At 41.4% G+C, this 22,401-nt stretch overlaps 1 protein-coding gene across 3 annotated transcripts in view; it reads left to right on the top strand.

Annotated features, from left to right (window-relative positions):
- PRLR (prolactin receptor) overlaps nt 1-18,240 on the top strand; it is a 148,900-nt gene extending 130,660 nt beyond the window's left edge. The window contains exons 2-10 of one of the 3 annotated variants that reach the window (XM_012640513.1): nt 1,921-2,033; nt 4,881-5,013; nt 6,434-6,603; nt 10,936-11,105; nt 12,781-12,922; nt 14,195-14,294; nt 14,820-14,889; nt 16,642-16,795; nt 17,374-17,661. In XM_012640513.1, coding sequence (XP_012495967.1) covers nt 1,964-2,033; nt 4,881-5,013; nt 6,434-6,603; nt 10,936-11,105; nt 12,781-12,922; nt 14,195-14,294; nt 14,820-14,889; nt 16,642-16,795; nt 17,374-17,456 — 1,092 coding nt within the window. In that variant the 5' untranslated portion in view covers nt 1,921-1,963 and the 3' untranslated portion in view covers nt 17,457-17,661. Of the gene's footprint in view, nt 1-1,920; nt 2,034-4,880; nt 5,014-6,433; nt 6,604-10,935; nt 11,106-12,780; nt 12,923-14,194; nt 14,295-14,819; nt 14,890-16,641 lie in introns of those variants that run through there. The other 2 variants (XM_012640511.1, XM_012640512.1) reach the window with 2 other exon arrangements.
- The last annotated feature ends 4,161 nt before the right edge of the window (nt 18,241-22,401 follow it).

Here is a 22,401-nt window from a genome sequence, read left to right on the forward strand (position 1 = left end):
AAAAAAAAAAAGAAAACCTTCAGCCAGTGGGTGGAATCCCATCTCCAAGCCAGGCTGAGATCACCAGGTCACCAGGACAAAGAACTCTTCCAGGGCTAATGTACCCAATGAAGCTGGACTAGTGAGATGGACAGCGTTTGACGTCCTCGGGCATAAGCCGGGCAGTAGCTGAGATGGCCGCTCTCAGCCCTGGCTCTCCCACCCCTGCTCGCATGCCATGCCCTACCAAGCTTTCCTGGATCAGTTGATTTTGTCTCCACCGGCTGTCCTGCAGAAGGGGGAATAATTGCACCATCCATCACAGACTTTTCCCAAATAGCGAAAATTTATCAGAGGCTCTCAGATTTGCCAGATGTCTTTTCCCCATGGGCACATGACTGACGAGTTACTACACCTCTCTGTATTTCAGTTTCCTTATCTGTTAAAACCTGCACCTGCTCATTGGGCTGGGGCGAAGGCAAAATGAACTTGAAATGATTGAGATACTTAGCCCAGTGCCTGGCCCATAGTAGGTGCTCCAGAAGTGGGAGGCATTGCTTAAAACCCACTGGGAGCCTTTAACCACTTGATTGAAATTAGATGACCCCGAGGGGTTAGAGGAAGCAAGTGGTTTAGAATGTGCAACTAGGGAAGGCATTTGGAAGGAATCCTGCAAGAGCAATTAGAAGGTTTCCCAAAGAACAAGATACTGGCTGCCTCTTAGGACCCATCACTGAACCTCAAGCCTCATTATGAGAGAGCTATTTGGTGGTGCCTTTGTACCCCAGACCTCCACTGCTGCTAAGATTTCTGAGTGTGTCTCGCAGGGAGTAGTAGCAAGTGAAGAAAGCCTTCAAGAAGCTGTCCATTAGTCGGTGTCTGTCTGGCAGATGGAGAACTACCCTTTGGACAGAAGGCATGACAAAAGCTGGCTTTTTAGGGGCTCATCAAACAACACTCAATCATTTCAAATGTCCCAAGATGGGCAGCTTTGACCCTAAATGTTCTTCTCTTGATTTAAAAAAAAAAAAAGCAATAGAAACTTAAAGGAAAATTTAAGCCATGTATTTCTGAGAATTTATACTTAGTTCATCAATTCTATTGTTCTCTGAGAGTTGTTTGAAGTCTAACAAGACTAATGAGCCTTTTTTTTCAAATGTCTTTAAAAATCCTTTTCTCTTAGGACATTTAGAAACTTTGAACATAGTTCCAAGGGTGAAAATAATAATATTAATAATAAATTGCTCAAAACTCCCAACCCCTGCATTTTCAAAATTAATACACTGAACCCAAGGGATTTAAATTATTACTGGAGTTTATTATCTCTTGTCTATGGAGATTTTCAAAAGGGAGAAAGAAACCACATGGAGGTTTACTAGAGTTCATTGTGTGGTTCGCTTCATAGTCATGTCCAGAGTCCAAAAGACTTCTAGAACTTTCCTGGCCTAAACCTTTAGGGGAAGCCCCCTAACTTGGAGGCCTCAACAGGGTTAGGTTGGAGTCATACTGAGGGTACTGACTTTTCAGCCTGGACTATTTTTGGCTAGTGGATCAGAGCCAGAGACCTCCTGTGGTGGTCTTATAGGGCATGTAATCTATGTCACATAAAATGGGTGACATGTGGTTAGGTGACTACCAGGTGGAAAGAGAACAATTTTTCTTTGGGGTGCGTGCAAAGAATCCGACTGCCGCAGTGACCCTAGAACTCTCTGCGTTGTCATCTGAGGACCTCTGCTGGTGGAATTTAACCCAGCCTGTGTGAATCGATGCTTCTGAGCCAAGTCATCCAGCCCTGTTACATTTTCCTACATTCCTTTCTCCTGTTTTGTCATTCACATTAAGCAAGGAGCAAGAATCAGTTGCAAACACCCAGAATAAAGTGGTGCATGTGCCTGACCAGCCTGTCATTTCACAAAAGTTGCCTGGTACCTTCTGTTCTAGTGAACCTCTGATACATTTCCTGTAGCAAGAAAAGGGAGCCAACATGAAGGAAAATGTGGTATCCACAACTGTTTTCATTCTGCTACTTTTACTCAACACCAGTCTTCTGAATGGTGAGTAAGAGACCATCCCACTCTCTTTCATTGCCCAGGGTGTTTGAGAGTTGAGAGTCTGTCATGGTCTTCTTGCAATGCTGTTATGAGAAATGAAAATGTTCGTGTCATGTGCTGCTATTAAATTATTCATAATATTTTTGCATTAAAATTAATGCAATTAATGAAAAATCTTGTTACTATGCTCTCTGCCTTCCATCCTTATTTTGGAAGTGTAAGGAAACAGCTCTAAGGATGACAGGACCTGAGTTCTAATCCAGGCTCTGCCAGTTACTAGCTGTATGATCTTGAGCCAATTATCTAATCTCTCCAAGTTCTGAAATTTTCAAAGTGAGGATAGTGATGTCTCCTCTGCCTCAGATGAAATTATGTATGTGTAAAATCTTTGAAAAACCATAATGAGATGTAAGAGACTGATGTTACATGGCGGGGAACAGGTACAGCCAACTCTGTTATCTGTGCTAATGGGGAAATGAAGTCCACAGCTAAATGAGCAGGTGGGTGCCCCTATATGTACATTTCTGTGTGTCTACCCCTGTGCATTTCTGAGTGTGCAGATTTCTATACGTACCTGTGGTATATTTCTGTAAGTGCCTGATTGCAAATGCTCCTCTGTGCATACCTGTATATGTATACTTCTGTGCATGGATATATGTCTATGTGTGTGCCTCTGTGTATTTCTACATTGTGTATTTCTGTGTGTACCTATATGTGTACTAGTGTGTACTTCCATGTAGCTGAGTATATTTCTGTGTGCATGTATGTACTTCTGATGTGGGCTCTGGTGGGGCACATGTCTCCATACGTGTATGTGTGGTGGGTGCCTGTGTGTCTTATTCCATGTTTCTGTGCATTGAGACAGTCCACTAAGTTTAACAGTCTTTTCTAAAGTGGGTGAAGGGAACATTTGATGAATTGTAATTTTAAAATCTACCTTCCTCTCTTTAGTTTTCCAAAGGTACCATTAATAACCAGTAAAATGCAAAAAAGATAAGATTTTAGCGAGAAATAAAAGGGAAAGCAGAGGTTAGAATAACCCACAAGGGAAACTAAATACTCAAATTACCAATGATTTCCCTAATTGGCTTCCAAGTGTGTGATCATTATTGAACCATAGGGTTTGGATATTTTTTTAATAAACTTCTTTCTACTTCACACACTCCTCCCTTCCATGACAAAAAAAAAAAAAAAAAAAAAAAAAAAAAAAACCATAAAGCCCCCCATAAAAAAAAAAAAAAAAAAAAAAAAAAACAATATAAAAACCTTGCATTTTTCCTGTGACTCCCAACACCACATTATCCTGAAGAAATTATCCCTGGAGGACGAGCAGTGTCACAAATATTGGCAGAGCCGCACAGGGCTGGCATGGACAGTTTTCAGCAGAGCTGGGAGCTGGAGGGTAGCCAGGCTCCAGTGGACACTCCAGCCTGGTTTTCTGGGCCCCAGCCTGTGTGTACTATTTCCTTAAATTCCTCTTTCTGGCCAGCTTTGCCTAGAGACCACTCTCCCCATCTGTTTCCCTTCACTGAGGTCTCCTCCAAACTTGCTCTTTCTGATCCGGTGCCCAGCTCTGGCCTAGGAGTCAGCCTGAGGGATTGGGGAAGGAGTGTGGGAGGAAACAGAACCCCCTGAGTTACTGAGATCCACCCACACCTGACTCTCCTCTCTGCTCCTGACTTCCTGACTGAATGCAAGGGTGTCCAGCTAGGCAAGAAGAGGATCAGCTAGAGTCATATGGGTGCATGTGGTTGGCCTCCCCAGCCCACCAGCATCGAGGCAAATCCCCGGGGTCACTCTGTCCCTCTTTGGACCTGCCAGCCAAGCTAGAGAAATGAGGACCAGCTAGCCAAGAGCTTTGGGGATTAAACAACTGAACAATTCTATCCCTTGACATTGTATTTCCACACCACCTCAGATCTCCTGGCTTCTAGCCCGGGGCCGGGTACAGCCCTTAGATAATAATGGTTGCTGGCCACTCTGCCATCTCACCACAAAAAGAAGCGAGGAAAGAAGGAGAAATACAGGAGAAAAAGAGACTAAAAGCCAAGATTCAGAAATGGACACAGAGAGGACGAGGAGAGAGACTGAAAGAGTGGGTCATAAGGTCAAAGCTGAATGGAATTGAGGAATAGCGAAGGGGAGAGGGAAGGAAAGGAGGAGATAAAGGGAGAGAGGAAGGCAGCAGCGGGGAGATGCTCGGATAAAGGGAGCATCAGCAACACGGTGAACGGTGAACGAGCAGATCAGGAACAGGGTGAGTTAGTCGCGTGGGGACTGCAGGAAGATGGAGATTGTCGAGCTGAGTGGAGAAGCCCCAGAGCGTGATGCATGGGCAATGTGTCTGCAACTTGCTTGTACCTGGAGAAGGATTCTTTATATGGTCGCTCTTAGGCTGTGGGAGGGTATCAGCTTTACAGACTCTGGCATTACAGAAGGGCCACATACTTCTAAATCCATGTGTATCCATCTTGCTTTTAAGGCTCACTCTTTGTTGACGTCTTTCAGTTAGTCACTGGTCCTCACATGGGCTCTTGGTATCTCCACCTCAAAGTACACACATACACACACACACACACACACACACACACACACCCCACTGCAAAGCGCTCGCTCACTCTCTCTCTCTCTCTCTCTCCCTCTCAGAGCCCTGCCAATGTCAGGGCAGCCCACAGAGGAGTGTTCCTGGGTGCTGACACTTTGGCATCCCTGAGCACCCCACCCTAGGCCCACTCACCTTGACACTTCATCACTGGCCTGGGTCCCATCAATCTGCTTCTGTCCCCAGCAGAACAGTGCAAGGGTTGAATGGACCTCACTATTGACTCCAGCGGCTTCTGGCTTTTCTAGGACAGTCAGCTCCTGGAAAACCTGAGATCTCTAAATGTCGTTCTCCCGAAAAGGAAACATTCACCTGCTGGTGGAAGCCAGGGACAGATGGAGGACTTCCCACCAATTACACGCTGATGTACCACAAGGAAGGGTAAAAAGTTCTCTTCTCTCCTATTAAACCCCATGGTGTTCCTGCTCTCCAGGCCAAACACTGGTTCTGAGTTCGAATGACAACACTTCTCTGGATTTACACCAGTAGGGCTCATACTACTGGGGAAAGGGGAGTCTAAGGGCCATGCCCACATCTACTGTTAACGTCCTTTACGAGCTCTGTCTATCTTCATAAGGTCATCAGCCACACAGTGGCAATACGATTTTAGCAATGTTTCGAATTACCTAACTGTCACAGCCTAGCTTCCAGCCCAAGGCCCTTTATAAGTGTTTCCTAAGTGTTAGTTAATCCTAGATGCTCATCTGCATCTGCAAACCTTGTGCCATTTATAATTTTTTTTTAGTAAACATGTTACTTTTACAACATAGAGGATTACAGAAAGTGGCACCATATAATAATCCTTCCCAAACATGGTGCATTAGGTTTTCAAACTTGTTTCATGTTCAAGAAAATAATGAACCTTGTAAGGAAAAGAAGGTAAGGACTTTTGCTTAGCGAATCGCTGATCCAGGGCGCACAATCTCCTAGAGGGAATGTTTGGACCTAAGGTTGCTGTGAGGACTAAATGAGATCATCTCTGTGGGAGCGTTTTGTTGTTCACAATGAGACCCTCCTGGAAATCCTGAGAGAGCTGTATCCTTCCCCCCAAAAGAAAACATTTAGCTACTGGTAGGGACAGCTGGCCCACTTTCCAATGACTGCACTTTGTTTGTACACAAGGCTATTGTCACAGCGGGGAGCCAAAGGGGCAACATGTAAACAGAGTTCAGGAACTCAAACACAACCAAAATTGAACAAGCCTTCATACCTGTGCAGTATGCCTTGAGTTGAGGCCCCTAAGTCTAAACATGGGCAGCCTACTGAGCCACTGGGCCTGAGATGTCTCCTTTCAAAGTCACTTCACTCTGCTGCTGACCTAGTACAGTCTGAAAGGTACTGCCATTACTTTTCATTCTCACCAATTTTTTTAATGAAATGTAAGTCAACACGTGCAATAAATGCTGCATTGGCAATGGTCACAGTGTGTGTGTGCACAGGTGAAAGTCCGTTTCCTGAGGTGACCCAACGGCAGTGCCCTGAGTGTGGTGGTGCCTTGGCCACGGGAGGCTCAAGTGTTTGTTGGCAGGGGGTATATTTCACAAAGCCCACAAAAGCACTTGAAGAGAAGAGCTGATGAGAAGCAGAGTACTTGAGGTCCTAAAATAACCTTTTCAGCACACTCTTCTCTCACTCCCCGCTGATGTGGGCAGAGCACAGAAGCCGGCGCCGCCATTCATCAGCTCTGGCTTTTGCACTTGGAATGACTGGTCCCCGAAAACCAGTGGTATTGATCTATTAAGAAAAAACTAGATTCTTTTTATTACTTTCTTATTCACTCATAGTATATTACTCATTGCAGTGAGACATTCACCCATGAATGTCCAGACTACAAAACCAGTGGCCCCAACTCCTGCTACTTCAGCAAGAAGCATACCTCCATATGGAAAATGTACATCATCGTGGTGAACGCCACCAACCAGATGGGAAGCAGTTCCTCAGACCCACTTTATGTGGACGTGACTTACATAGGTAAGGGGAAGGGGAGTGGGTGAGGAAGTTGTTACTCCATTACATATTAATCAAAAGTCAAACTCAGTTTGAGTCTTCTTGGCTTTTGGATGGATCTCCAAAAAGTAAGATGAGAAAATTCACAATATCCTTGTCGACTGAACATTTCAAATCAATTTTGATTGAGTCATTCATGACTATGAGGCTGGCACTTGGTATCCTTGTGTCCCTAACACTGATCCCATCTTCTTGCATCCAAAATGAATGTTCCATGTATGCTTCCCTTGTCAATTCTCTCCTGCCTTCCCTGCAATCGATGTCCCCTTCTTCCATGGCATTCTGGGATTTCTTTTCTTTCTCTCCATGGAAGACAGAGCTGCTCCATGGAAAGGCAGCTCTGAGAAGGGGTTCATCTGGTTCTGTATCCAATTGCTTTGCGCCAAGTTCAATTCTCTCTCTCTCGCTCTCTCTCTTCATATGTATGAATACACACACACACATACACACACACACACACACACACACACACACACACTTCTTAATACCTGAGCTATTGTGTTACAAATAAAAAAATTAGGGAGTAAATAGTGTTACTTGAACATCAGGCTAAAGGCCAAGATCACAAGTACAATGTTTGGAGAAGTCATTAATTAGCAACGTAGAACAAAGTCAATCTGAGAAATGCTTCTTGGTTTGCATGATCAACATTGAGCTGCCGGGCAGTTGAGCATAGCTGTGGTGGCCTTGTGGTTTTGCAAGGATGACAAAGGGAATCCTAGGACAAGAGATGGCTGGCTGGGGCTGGGTTCAGCTCTCATCTAGAATAATAAGCTATAAAGTAGCTAATTAGGTTCAAGGTCACCCAAGTCTTCCTGATGTACCTAACACCACCCAACAAGAAAAATCAGGCTGGGACGCTTTGTGTTCACTGCCATATCATCACGTTGGCATGTTATCAGTGGTTGATACTTAAAAACTAGAAAAGCTTCCAATACCAACTGGCACTCACTCTTGAATATTTTCTCCCCACAACAAGTCATTGAAATGAGCATGGGGTAGAAACTGAATTCGTTCTTAGTTTAAGAAAATCAGAAATGCAATCTCACTGGCAAGTTGGAATGAAATAAATTCTGGTCATATAAACTTCCTTGAGACATGAAGTCTTTAAGATGCTAAATGCCAAATAATTCCATTTTCATGGGCTCTTTCTTGAATTACTGTACCCTCTAATGTTACCATATTTGAGGGCAAAACAACGAAAGCAAGAAAAGTTCTAAAACAAGCAACTATTATAATTAATGCGATCCCCAAGAAAAGGGGCTCACAGAAAGAATGGTGTGTTTAAAAAGTGACATCTGTAAGTATGTATCAAATTCACACGGACTCTGCAAAACAAATTCTCTCGTGAAAGAATGTGTTGGACCATGTTTTTTGAAATAATATAAGAAGTGTCCGTGGAGTCCTCATATAACCTGCAGCACACAGTGTTGGTGACAGGTCATGGAAGTTCATTTTAAAATGAACAGTACATTTTCTAACAGCTTGACTGTCATCCAGTGATAACCTGCAGTACAGAACGACAACATTGACAGATAATTGCTCAGAAATAGATTGCTTTGTTGTTTTTGTTGTTGTTGTTGAGTAGTATTTAGCTATGTTGAAGACACTTGAAAGCAATGGTTCTCAACTGGGGGCTATTTTGTCTCCCACAGGATATTTGGCAATGTCTGGAGACAATTTTGATTGTCACACCCAGGGAAGGAGGGAGGAGGGTTTTGCTCGCACCTAGTGGCTAGAGCCCAGAGATCCTGCTAAGCATCCTACAATGCACAGGACAGCCCCCGACAACAAAGAATTATCTGGTCCCAAATGCAAGCAGTGCTGAAGTTGAGAAGGTTTGCTTAAAAGGAGTCATCCTCAACATTTTATTTGTGGCTTTGTACAAATTTTTTTAATCAGAGGCATTGCTCAGTATGTGTTTAACTTAAAATTGATATTAGTTAACTGCTATTTGTTTAGCAAGTATATTCAAAATAATCTTTCTTAGGTATTTACTCAGTAATATATAAGCAATAGGACTGGTGGCAAATTTTTTAAAGTTCAGTTTTTAGGCAAATGTAGGTCATAATGCCAAGTACACTATAGTTCCCCTTACACTTTCCCCATCTGGTATACAGACTGATTTGAGGAAGTAGTAAATGAATGGAAAAAATGTCACTGACCAGCGGGACCGAGATTAGGGTGAGTCAAGCCAGCACCCCCAGGCGCCTCATTCTTAGGCAGGTACTCGCAGGGACTATACCTACAGGAATCTGAGAGTAAGTGCCCCCTTCATTTGCTTTTATTGTGGTAAAGCACTCAAAATGTAAACTTCACCATTTTAAAGTGTGCAATTGAAGGGCATTAGTTTACTCATAATGTTATACAACCATCCCCGCTTTCTAGGTCCAGAACACTTTTAGCCCCCTAAGTGGAAACTCCATGTCTACAACCAAGCAGTTACTTCTCGTTTCTCCTTCCTTCAGCCCCTGGCAACCAATAACCTGCTAAATATCCTAGTCTGGATATTTCATATATATGGAATCATACAATATATAGCTGTACCATATTTTTTTATTTCAGCATATTTTGGGGCTACAAATATTTAGGTTACATATATTGTCTTTGCCCCGCCCGAGTCAGAGCTTCAAGCATGTCCATCCCCTCAGGCAGTGCTCACCGCACCCATTAGGTGTGAATATACCCATCCCCTCCCCCGCTTCCCACCTGCCCAACACCCGATGAATGTTACTACTATATGTGCACATAAGTGTTGATCAGTTAGAACCAATTTGATGGTGAGTACGTGTGGTGCTTGTTGTTCCATTCTTGTGATACTTCACTTAGTAGAATGGGCTCCAGCTCTATCCAGGATAATACAAGAGGTGCTAGTTCACCATTGGTTCTTGTACTATATTTTTTAATCCATTCATCGGTTGACAGACATTGGGTTTTTTTACCTTTTGGCTATTGTGAGTAGTGCTGCCATGGACATTCATGTACAAGTTTTTTCTCGAACATTCATTTTTAATTCTTTGGGGGATATATACATAGGCATGGAATTGATGGGCCACGATGACAATTCTATGTTTAACTTTTTGAGAAATTTCCAGACTGTTTTCCACAGTGGTTACATCACTTTACATTCCCACCAGCAATCTCGGAGGGCTCCAATTTCCCCACAACTTTGACAACACCTGTTATTTTTCATTTTCTGAATTCTGGCCATGCTGGTGGGTGTGAATGGTACTTCACTATAGTTTCAATTTGTATTTCCCAGAAGACTAATGACATTGAGCCTCTTTTCACATGTTTGTTGGCCATTCGTGCCTCCTTAAATTTTGCACCCTGTGCACCTGACTTGCTTTAAACTAATCCCAGCCCTGCTCATGACCATGGTGGGGTGAAATGGTAGAGACAGCTGCCTCCAAGTCATCGTTTGGGGTCAGATGCCACTTTTACCAAATGTGTGCCCATAGGCAAATAATTTTCCCTCCTCTAAAGCTGTCTCCTCCCTTGTAGAATGAATGGGTATCGTAATAGTACCTCATGGAGTTATTGGGAAGATTAAATGAAATTATCTAGGGATAGTGCTTTATATAGTGCCTGGCATGTAGTAGGCACTTGGAAATGTTAGCTATCATTTTGCTAGTGGGAATTCACTAAGCATTGGTTGGGTGAGTAATTGGACCCACAGGTTGTTATAAGGTCATGGAAAGGACCATTGCCAAAAAGTTTACCCTCCATACACATTTTAATAATCAAATATCTGGGAGAGTAGATTCCATTCACCACAGAGAGTAACATATATAGTGAATGTAAAATGTAACTCCTGAAGCAAAGATGGAATCTGTAAACCTGTTACCTACAAAGTTATGATTGTTAATAAATCATTCACAAAAACTATGTATCACCAAGGAGAATCTCACTTCCATCTGAGGGAAATAAGCTATTTGAAATCCCTTCTTATTAATCCTCCACCCTAATTCCCACTTGCAAATCCTAGCCCAATTTGTATCACCTGGTCACTGATCAGGAAAATTATTGGGGTAGCTATGTGACCCCAGCTGGTGGAAAGGGGAGAACATGCAAAGAATGAAATCTCAGCTGCTTGTTATGCTTACCATCCAAACCTCATCTTTGAGCGCAGACGTGATTAATCACATACTACGAGGCAGAAGACATGGCCCTTGTCTTCCAGGGGCTTATAGTACCGTGAGCTGCTCCATAAAAGCAAACTCATGACAGAAAATGGTAAAGCCAAATAAAGGGCACAAGCAATGAGTACTACTGGATCTTCCTGTGTATCTACAGTTGAACCAGACCCTCCTGTGAACCTGACTTTGGAAATAAAACAGCCAGAAGACAGAAAACCGTATCTGTGGATGAAATGGTTTCCACCCACCCTGGTTGATGTAAGATCTGGTTGGCTCACACTCCAGTACGAAATCAGATTAAAACCCGAAAAAGCAGCTGAATGGGAGGTGAGTCATCCATAAGATTCTTGAAGGAACCGTGGTCTTTGGCAAGGATGAAGTCCTCACAACTGAGAACAGGTCATTTCTCCTAATTCGAGGGCCACTGTGTCGGCTTCCCAATGCAGATGTGATGCACCCACATGTGGAAAGTCCTTTCCCCTCTATTGGAATTGTAGGAGCTCATTTTCACCACTCTTCCAGGGCTCTACTTGCACTGCACCTGCCTCCCTCGATATATCTTAGATCTAGACACCCATGAGAGTACTTAGTGGCACTGAGGGGGAAGGGGGCACAGAGAATCTCAGTGTAACTGGTCCACGGCCAATGGCTGTGTTTTTCTCCACCTTATAATGCTTCAACATAAAGAAATAATACAGACCGGGCGTGGTGGCTCATGCCTGTAATCCTAGCACTCTGGGAGGCCAAGACAGGAGGATCGCTCAAGGTCAGGAGTTCAAGACCAGCCTGAGCAAGAGTGAGACCCCGTGTCTACTAAAAATAGAAAGAAATTAGCTCAACAACTAAAAAAATATATAGAAAAAATTAGCCGGCCATGGTGGTGCATGCCTGTATTCCCAGCTACTCAGGAGGCTGAGGCAGTAGGATCGCTTGAGCCCAGGGGTTTGAGGTTGCTGTGAGCTAGCCTGACGCCACGGCACTGTAGCCCGGGCAACAGAGCAAGACTCTGTCTCAAAAAAAAAGAAAAGAAATAATACAGTAAATTGTAGGCATTATGATAGTCTACCCTTAAATCATTTAGTACATGCTTCTTTTTTAAAAAGGACATGTCCAAACATAGCCAAAATGATAGGATCACATGTAGGAAAATTATTAAAATTTTTTATATCATCTACTAGCTAGTCCATAGTTTAATTCTTCCCAATTGCTCTAAAATATCTTTAATAGCTAGTTTGTCCAAGCCAGAATCTACTCCAGGACTGTACATCCTGGCTAGTTGTCATATCCCTTCCATTTCAATGCACTCAGGAGACTGGATCACTTGTCCCATAGAATGTCCCACCTTCTTCATTTGTCTAATTAGTTCTTTGTAGAATCATTTTAGCTAATTTCTCTGCCCCTACATTTCCTGTACATTGAATCTAAAGCCTTGATTAGATGTAGGCAAATTTTTGGCAAGAATACCTCAGAGGTGATATCGTGTACTTCGTATTGCATTTTATCAGAAGAAACAAACTATCTGGTTGACCCATCATAAATGATGCTAAAACTACTGGAGAGATGATAACCTAAACCCTTGATTATAAAGTCACATTTAATTTGTATACTATTACTTTAACATAAACAAATGCCCAATTCTCTTCCATCTAGTGGCTTTAACACCAATTAATCATCTTTGAATCAGTTATTTCATTAGGGTTTACAAAATAATTTTCCGATTTTATTTTCCCATCTACATTATTAACTGGTTAGGGTGGGGGGCAGAATATTTGTCCTTCAGAAAAAGAGTTCCAAAGGGAGAGAAAGAAAACCTGTTAAATTTTTGTGTGATCAATTTTTAAATGGAGGAAAGGATAGGGCTGAGAGAGTGGAATGGTGAGAATAGAGTATCTTCTACATGTGATCGTCCAGCCTAACTCCTCCCTGGTTTATTATTTAGGGAAAATTATTTTTCTTCATAACAAAAGTCAGAAGTGACTTCTGTTTTTCTTATTCATTTTAGACCCACTTTGCTGGGCAGCAAACACAGTTTAAGATTCTCAGCTTATATCCAGGACAGAAGTATGTTGTCCAGGTTCGCTGCAAGCCAGACCATGGATACTGGAGTGAGTGGAGCCCAGAGAGCTCCATCCAGATACCTAGTGGTGAGTGTCTTGGCTCCCTTTTGCTTATATACCTAAATATTTTTAAAATGGTAAATTTGCATATACTAACTACTAATAGAGAAACAATTTTTGAGCCTTAGCCAGAAGAATCGCAGAGGTGGGTTTATAATCTCTCTACCCAATACAAAGACATTTTGTAGGGAAGCATTGCTCCCTGGATTACTGTTGATGAGGAGCAGTTTCTAGGGTAAAGCCACAGATGTGGGCCTGGGATTCCTCGAAGGGCTTGATAGTCAGTCATTCTGCCCCTACCATTTGCCCCTGTCATTTAGAGGGTCCAGTTAAGGTCATCATCTAGTTCTTCCAGGATTTAGAAGGTTGTATCCCATCTCAAAGGCATGAACTGATGTTCAGTCTCTGATGTGAATCACACACCGGTGTACTAGACAAGGTATAATATAGAAGATGCACTCAGTTCCAACGAAGTGCCTTAATACAATGGCTTGTATTTTGTAGAGGAATGATTCATCTTGTGTTTCAAAAATACTTCTCAGCTTACAAAATCTTTACCTAGTTCAGTCCTCCCAACCCTTTCAGGTATTCAGAGACAATATAATTACCATTAGGAATAAAAAGTGAGGAAACCAAAGTTCAGCAAAGTTAAGGGCCTTTCCCAGAACCACACTGCAAAGTCTAGCTTTTCCAACAACTTGCCTGGCCAAAGCTTCAGGCTTCCATTCTCTCATTGGCTTGGCATGCTGGAAATAGCACTGAACTGCAAATCAGGACATGCATCTAGTCCAGTCCTGGCTCTTACTAAATAAAAGCACAGGGTCTGGAAGCAGAAGGTCTGGATTCAAACCCCAGACTGCAGCACTATAGATATATGGTCACGGGTAAATCACTCTTTGAGTCTCAGTTTTCTTATCTATACAATGAGACAACACATGTAAAGAGCTTAACACCATTGATGGCTTTTAATAAGAACTTAATAACTGTTAGCTTTTATTGTTATTACTGCAACTGACTATGTGACCTTGGATTTTCTCTTTAAGGCTCAAATAAAAGAATATGTGAAAGTATTTTGAAATTTGTAGAGTAGTATAAAATATATGCAACATGTTAAAATATTAATAATATTGGCAAAAATTAGACCTGTCATTGATGCTTCTTTGTTTGGATTGCTGTTCAAATCAAAAGAGATATAGATGGGGAAATAAACCTCTTGGGTTCAAAAGTTTCATTCATTAGGTTTATTTGTTTTTAATAATGCTGTATGTGATCAAAGCTTTCTGGCTGTTTGTTTTTTAGACTACACCATGAGAGATACAACCATGTGGATCTTTGTGGCCATTCTTTCTACTGTCATCTCTTTGATGGTTGTCTGGGCAGTGGCTCTGAAGGGCTATAGGTACTTCACTGTCTCTCAGTCCTCCTCCCAATCATGGTTGTCAGAGATAACAGCAAAAAAGATAACATAAAGATGATAGAAACCTACAGATAATCCGAGCACCTAATTTTAGCCATTAGTTGTAGTGTGTTTGCCCATAAAATATCTTTTATCAATGCTAGAAAAAGTAGAAAAATGGATTCATTTGAGGCTAATGCTCTTTCTATCAAACAGAGGTTCATAGTTGTAAAATATAACAGTAAAAATCTGACAAGAGAGCTAAAATCAAGAGAACCAAATAGTCCAGATAATCCACTAACATCAAAATCAGCCTGCTCAATTAGAGCTAACTTTAAAGTAAGACTGTAATTACTAATTATCTTCATCATTGATTATTAGTTTTATGTAGCCTCAAAACTCTAACTCTTACCTCTCATGGTCCATGTAGGAGCTATTTAAAGCTATTGGTATTAAATAATATCAATCTTTCAAAAATTACAAAGTCAGAAATGAGTCATTTAGCCAATCTCACGAATTATTTTGTAGCATGGTGACCTGCATCTTTCCACCAGTTCCTGGGCCAAAAATAAAAGGATTTGATACTCATCTGCTGGAGGTAAGTGCCAGAGGCGGAGAATGCGGTGTGACTCCCTGGCTTTGTGATAATTAACTCCTCACACGCAAGCACAGTGCCCATCAACTCAGCCTTCCTGGGCTGACTCTCCTCTCAGTGTGTGTGTTAACAGAGAGATGTGTGAGGGTGCTTGCTTTCAGACACTAAATGACAGAGGGCAAGAAAAGAAAGCCAAGAAAAGGTGAAAACACATAGCAGTGCTTGCTAGATTTACCACGTCCACTCATAAGCACAGAGATAAACATTTTGTACAAATAATCAATTTATAAAGAGGATGAATATTTTGATTAATACAAACCAGGGACCCACCAACACCCCCTTTATCATACATTGGTAAAAGCTTCCATTTAAATGTTCTTTGCATAAAGCCATAATAGCAGAATATACTATTGCAATGATTGCTCAGTCTGAGCACCCAGTTAAGGCTGGATCGATACAGTGGGGCCTGCTGTTTGCCAGGGCCCATTTAGGCTGATTCAAGAGGGAATTAAATTTAAGTGCTTTGAATGAAAAGAAGGGCTAGAACATTTTTATTTCTGTCCAGGTTGAAATATATCCTTTCAATGTATATATCAATTTGACTTTTAAGCTTAACACTGATACATAGAAAAGCAGTTACCTTACATGAAAGCAAATACCACTTGACCCAGCTGCTGTGAGTCTGACAGTGCTGGAATATGAGAAGTGAGTCCCAGAAAATTTGGCTTTTCTGCACTCATTTTGTTTACAAATGTCAGAGGAACTAGAGCCCAGGAGTTTGGGCTCTTGATCCAGTGTTCTCACCCTATTACCTGGTCTAGTATTGACCTCACAGAACCAGCACCAATGTCTCCACTAACTAAACTAACTACTGTCTAGCTTGCAATTCGGCCCGCTAGCCACAGGGACTTGATGGTAAAAGTACTACTTTTGGTGTCAAAAAAATATTTTGGTATTCTTAATTATGTTACCCTAATCCTCAAAAGAACTGTCCCAGATGGGTAGTATTATCCCCATTTTTAAACGGAGAGGCTCGGGTGCGGGGAGCAGCTGACCCAGTGTCATGTACCCTGTTATAAGTGACAAAGACAAGTGTGCAACCTAAGTCAGAGGATGGGAGAGAACAGGAGAAAATGAGAAGAGAAGTGGAGTAGGAGGAAGGAGAGGGAGGAGGAGGAGGATGAGAGGGAGAAGATTGGATTAGGAGGAAGAGGAGGAGGGTGAGGAGGAGGGAGAGGAAATGGAATGGAAGAAAAAGAAAAAGTGGGATAGGAAGAGGGAGGAGAAGGAAAGGGGAAAGAAGTAGAAAGAGCAGTGAGAGATAAGAATCAACTTACTATTTCCAGATTAGAGAAAGTGGCAGAGGAGGTCAGGAGGCCACAACCTCAGCTCCGCCAAGGAGCCTCAACGTGTCAAATGCATGCATGAGCATTGCAGGTTCGGATGTGTCGCAAACCTTTTTTATTTAATAGTTTTATGTTTATTATATGTGTGTAGACTACTTGCCCATTAAGCTCACAATCATCATTGCTTAAGAGAGACTAAGTTAAAATCACGAGTTGACTTAAAGAAAAACATTCGATGAACAGTATCTGGGAGGTGGTTCTACAATTCCTCTGTGGCCCGGCACACAGATGTTTGAGGTTTGGGAAATTCTGTGAGGCTGTTACCACATCCTACCTGCTCATGGTAATGTGATGCTGATGTCAGGTGCTAGGAAGCTAACCGCCATCTCTCCTGTGTCTGTTTTCATAGAAGGGAAAGTCTGAAGAACTACTGAGTGCCTTGGGATGCCAAGACTTTCCTGCCACTTCTGACTGTGAAGACTTGCTGGTGGAGTTTTTAGAAGTAGATGACAGTGAGGACCAGCAGCTAATGCCAGCCCATTCAAAAGAACACCCAGGTCAAGGTGTGAAACTCCCACACCTGGATCCTGACAATGACTCTGGCCGGGGAAGCTGTGACAGCCCTTCCCTTTTGTCTGAAAAGTGTGAGGAACCCCGGGCCAATCCCCCCACGTTCCAAGCTCCCGAGGTCATTGAGAAGCCAGAGAATCCTGAAACAAATATTACCCGTACCTGGGACGCCCAGGGCATCAGTGTGAAAGGCAGAATCCCCTACTTTCATGCTGGTGGATCCAAATCTTCAACATGGCCTTTACCGCCATCCAGCCAGCACAACCCCAGGTCCTCCTATCACAACATTGCTGACGTGTGTAAGTTGGCTGTGGGCCCTGCTGGTGCACCAGCCACTTTGTTGGACAAAGCAGGTAAAGATGCTGTAAAATCTTCTAAAACCATTAAGACTGGAGAGGAGGACAAGGCAGCCGAGCAGGGGGAGGTGGAAAGCTCCCATTCCAAGACTGACCAAGACACGGCTTGGCTGCTGCCCCAGGAGAAGACCCCCTTTCTCTCCACTAAACCCTTGGATTATGTGGAGATTCACAAGGTCAACAAAGATGGAGCACTGTCCTTGCTACCAAAACAGAAAGAGAACAGCGACCGTGCAGAGAAGCCCGGGGCTCCCGAAATCAGCAAGGAGTATGCGAAGGTGTCCAGAGTTATGGATAACAACATGCTGGTGTTGGTGCAAGATCCACGAGCTGAAAATGAGGGTTTGTTTGAAGAATCAGCTAAGGAGGCTCCGCCATCACTTGCACAGAATCAAGCTGAGAAAGACTTGGCCTTCTTCACTGCGACACCAAGCACCTACAGGCTCCAGCTGGGTGGGTTGGATTACCTGGATCCTGCATGTTGTATGCACCCCTTTCATTGATAGCTTAACTGATGGAATGATTGGTTAGAATGTGATTTTTCTTCAGGTAACACTACAGAGTACATACAATGAAATCTCTAGAGAATGCTGGAGAATGCAGTCAGATTGACACTACTCAATCTCACAGCTCCTTTTCATGCTCCATTTTCAACCACTTGCCTCTTTCTCCAACAGCTGATTCCAGAACAAATCATTCTGTTTCCTAACTGTGATATGTAGATTTATTTGTTTTGCTATTAGTTATAAAATTATGTGTTCAATGAAATAAAAGCACATTGCTTAGTGTTCTTGAGGGACAATGCCTATAGGTATATCCTCTGGAAAAGGCTTTCATGGTTTGGGATGTGACAGATAGAAATGAAATTGTCAAAATTGTTTACCACAGGAAGATGACAGATAAGTGGAAAATGCCACGAAAACTGATTTTGAAAGCCAATTGCTGAACCTTTACGTTCCTCTTTCATTTTATTAGGATTACCCAAATATAACATATTTGAAAAAAGAATGCATTCCAGAATACCTGACAAATTATTTACATCAGTTCCTATGCTTTGCAAATACGTTGCCATATGCAAGTAAAATGATGCCTCCAATTTTTTCTTAAAATTGTTTGAATAGTTAAACATGGATTTCTTCCCCTAAATTTTATTTTATTCTAAAGCCTCCAGAGAATATAGTTTTGGCAATTAAAATTTCCTTATACAAGAGGCAAATGAATTTCATGTGGTGAACCCTTTTAGGATGTTTTCCTGCTTCATTTCAGCATAATAGTGAAAAAAAGAATCCCAAAAGACTAACTTTAATTTAAAAGATAATCACAGCAGAATGCTAATGGAAATACTGCCTTACTGTACATACAAATTCTACTTTAATACAAACCCATAAGCTTAACTTGTATTTTTAAAGACTATTTTTCTATCACTTAGGTAAAATAAAAGAATATTTTCTATCTTCCCAGTACAGCTGTTTACATATTCAGTGGGTACAGTATTTTCTGCTACAAGGTTTAATGAGTCTTTACAGTACATAGTAGTATATATAGTCCCTGTTTATGGAGTAAAATGCCATAGCGATCCAAAGCCCACTAAGGAATACAAAGTGGATGACAAAATTCAGTTTCCAACACCATCTAGTGTAGTTTATCTGATTCTTTTTGTCTCCAACGACAACTCCCACCACTACCAACCTAGGGTTTTAGGACTCTCTACAGACAAGAAATTATTTCTCCTATGATATTTGGGCCACTCTAGGGCTTCTTCCCATCTATGGGTGAATCTTCCTAAAGCTACCATGAAAAAGGAAAGTGGCAATTTCTAATATGCTGTTTCAGAGAGAGAGGTTTGCTTTGGTTTTGTTTTTCTGAGAAATTTTGAGCAGAAAAAAAAAAATGAAAGCCAAACCAGGAGTTAGTATCTCTCTGAAGTAGATCCATTTGCAAACTCTTGGCAGAGATGTCACTTACATCAGAAGTGTCCAAATAAAAGTTCTAGGAAACCAGTTATTTGTAGAGCGATGGGAATCACTCCAAAGGTCAGGGTATGGTGGTAAGAATTTCCAAGTCAGTTCCAAGGCCAGGCTCCCTGACAGGGGTCAAAGCTTGGATCTTCATTTTAAAGGAGTCATCCATCTACGTGTGCAAACTATCTCCCTCTATTTTGCATTTTGCCTGATGGTAAATCCATTCTCTATTGCCCATTCACTAGCAAAACACCCATATTGATAGGAGCTGGACTCAGAGGTTCCCTGATGCTTCAAAGTGAAGACATTGCCAGTGATTTCAGAATTGCAAAAGCGATGGATATAAAGCCCTGTTTTCCCAATATACAAACCATATCTTGTGAGTGAGGGAAGCTTGTGGGAAAGTTGTCTAAGCTCATTCAGTCCCCTGGATCGTTGATCCCCAAAATATCTTGGGACCAACTGCATCAGCATCACCTGAGTGCTGTTTGGAAATTCTGTTTGCAGAATCTTAGGCCCCACCTCAGACCTACAGAATCAAAATCTGCATTTTACTAAGACTTCCAAATGATTTACATGCACATTGAAGTTTGAGGAGCACTTCCCTAGGTGACCATTTCTACTAAAGGGCATTTCAGTGCACAGAAACAATCCTCTCTTGGAAAGCACAGATCAAGTCTGTTTGACTTGCAATGAACAACACTGTATATAAGGAGAAGGCAAAAAAATATATTAGTGGTTTAAGTTCCATATAGTACTGAATCTTATGTGAATTCACATAAGAGAATGACTTGCAAAAGCACACAAAACTTCCAGGAGGGCCAGAGAATACAGTCCACTTTGAGAGGCGTTGACCAAAGACAATGATCTTCAAAGCCACTACAGACTAAACCTTGCCGAACCATAGTTCATTCTTCTCTTCTTCTCTAAGATATATATGAATCATTCCTATAGCTTGAAAACTTAAAAATCATCTGCTTTTGACATATAATTTTCATATGTGAAAAAGTGTTATGGCTAAAGACTCGAACTAAATCTCTGAAAAACACCAATTAGCATTTCTAAGTAAAGTCAAGATTTTAATTCTATGGTCAATTGGCATTATTTGAATTAAGTTTTTTTATGGTCTAACATATTTTCTATCAAGGAGACAGCTGTTCAAATGGAAGGATACATACTGGGTTCTAGTCCTAACTGTTCTGCCTTAGAGAGAACAATTCCCTTCTCTGAGCTTCAGTTTGCTCTGAAGATGTTGGACCAAATAATCTCTAAGGTCCTTTTAAACTCTGATTACTTGATTTCATGACTTACAAAATATTTTCCTTCAAAGATAATTCAACCCAATGCCTCATATCTTAATTAAGCTGACAAAAATTGCTCTTCATCATGGAATTACAAAGTAATCTTCAGTGATGTGCTCATTACACTTCACTTTTTAAATCATACGTTCCAGTTGATCTTAATACATTGCACATGCATTTTATAAGTGATGTACGTATAGAATCATATTCTAAGATTATATGCAAATATATGTGTAGAAAGAAGAGGCATGAGACAGAAAAGATACATATTGAATAAGGCACTAATCTTTAGAAATATGATCTTGTACTGAATTAAGCCATACTCATGTCTTGCTGAATCCAACAGCCTCAAGTCTATCTAGCTATTAGTTTTTATCCTCTTATCATAAATTATGAACGATCATTGTACAGTATGCTCTGAGTTATAAAAAGTTGTATTTTTATAAACAAATACCTAAATAGTCAAGTTGCAAAGCACATGGAAACTGTATCTAGTCAATGGATGACTTACGGAAACTTATGACCCAAACAGCAAAATATTCTCTCATCAGTTTTAACAAATGTGCATAATACCCCCTAATATGAGTACAAGTTAGTACCAACTGTGTCAGATATTTAAGATTCTGCATTTCTCTAATGATATTTATCTAATAATATTTCACAGACTCTGCATTTTCCTAAGTGCCTAAGACCAATCCTGACAGTCAGGCATGTACTGAAGTCTCCCTTTAACTGGTTTGGTACAAGATTTAGGCAGTTTGACTCCTTGTCCTGTGTTGACCCAACTGAATTGGAGAATCCTGTGAGTTCATGAGCAAGCAGAGGCACCTGAGTTCCCGGGAGCAGTGTGGAGGGAGGAAATCTGGCTGCCCATCACTTGCAGAAAGACTTGGCTCTGCCTTTAGCAACTTCCCTATCTCTTTAGAGTAGACAAGAAAGAAACAGATTTGTACACATTTTACAAAGTGCCTTCCTTCAGTTTTATTTTTAAAAAGTGTTCATTTTGCAAGAAAAGTATATTGATTAGAAAGTAAACTTTACCTTATAGGGATTTTTTAATGTAAATGAATGGGGAGATGAAAAGAGGAAAAGCCAGAAAGGGAACAACAAAATGGTCTAAAAACCAACCAGCAAATTTTTATGTATTGTTTAATTGAATTACCATAGAGCTGATGTGAATAGTGTAACTTACTTTGCCTGATTAAAAAAATTGAGGCTGGCTATGATTTGGGGATAAGCCTGCCACACTGTGATTTGAAACTCTCAATTGTAAAACATATCGATGCACTTTTGAATGTCATTGAATTGCATGCCTAGGCCTGAAAGGAAAATGCATGCACATTGGAATTTTGTGCACAGACAGAAAATATTAATGATTTTGAATCACCATCCCCACCGTTGCAAACATAGCTTTGCTATTGATGAAAGCCTCATGTGTACTTCAGTGAACAAATTTCTTTTTCTGCCTTTTTGGCTCAAGCACAATAGTGCTGTCGCTAGGATAGTGACAGAGCACTCAATGTCCAGGACTAAGTCACATCACTGCCACTAAACAGGCTGTCTGACTTTCGGTAGGTCCTTTAAACTCTGGTCACCAGTTTTCTCACTTGTTAAATAAGTGGGTTGGCCTAAAAGATTTCTTAAACCTCTTGCAACTCTGGTTTTGATTCTCACAATCTGAGTAAAATCCAGGGTTTCAGGTCAAAGGCCCAGGTACAGTGCAAGAAAGTATTGCCGACATGCCCCTGGCCTGAGCCCTGAACGTGGGACAGTGCGTAACAATGTATAAGAGAAAAATGGAGATCCATTCCTCCGAGTCAGATGGATTTAACATCCTTGCTTCTCCTCTTCCTTCCTAGCTTCACATACTTGTAGGCTTTTTATTTCCTCCCTTCAGGGTATATTATTTTTCCTAAGAGTTAGTAGCAACCATAGGATCTGCAAGAAATGGAATTATTCATAAACAATGAATTTGTCCCTG

The sequence above is a fragment of the Propithecus coquereli genome, unplaced genomic scaffold (genome assembly GCF_000956105.1).
Source record: "Propithecus coquereli isolate 6110/MARCELLA unplaced genomic scaffold, Pcoq_1.0 Scaffold154, whole genome shotgun sequence".
In the NCBI taxonomy this organism is placed as follows: Eukaryota; Metazoa; Chordata; class Mammalia; order Primates; family Indriidae; genus Propithecus; species Propithecus coquereli.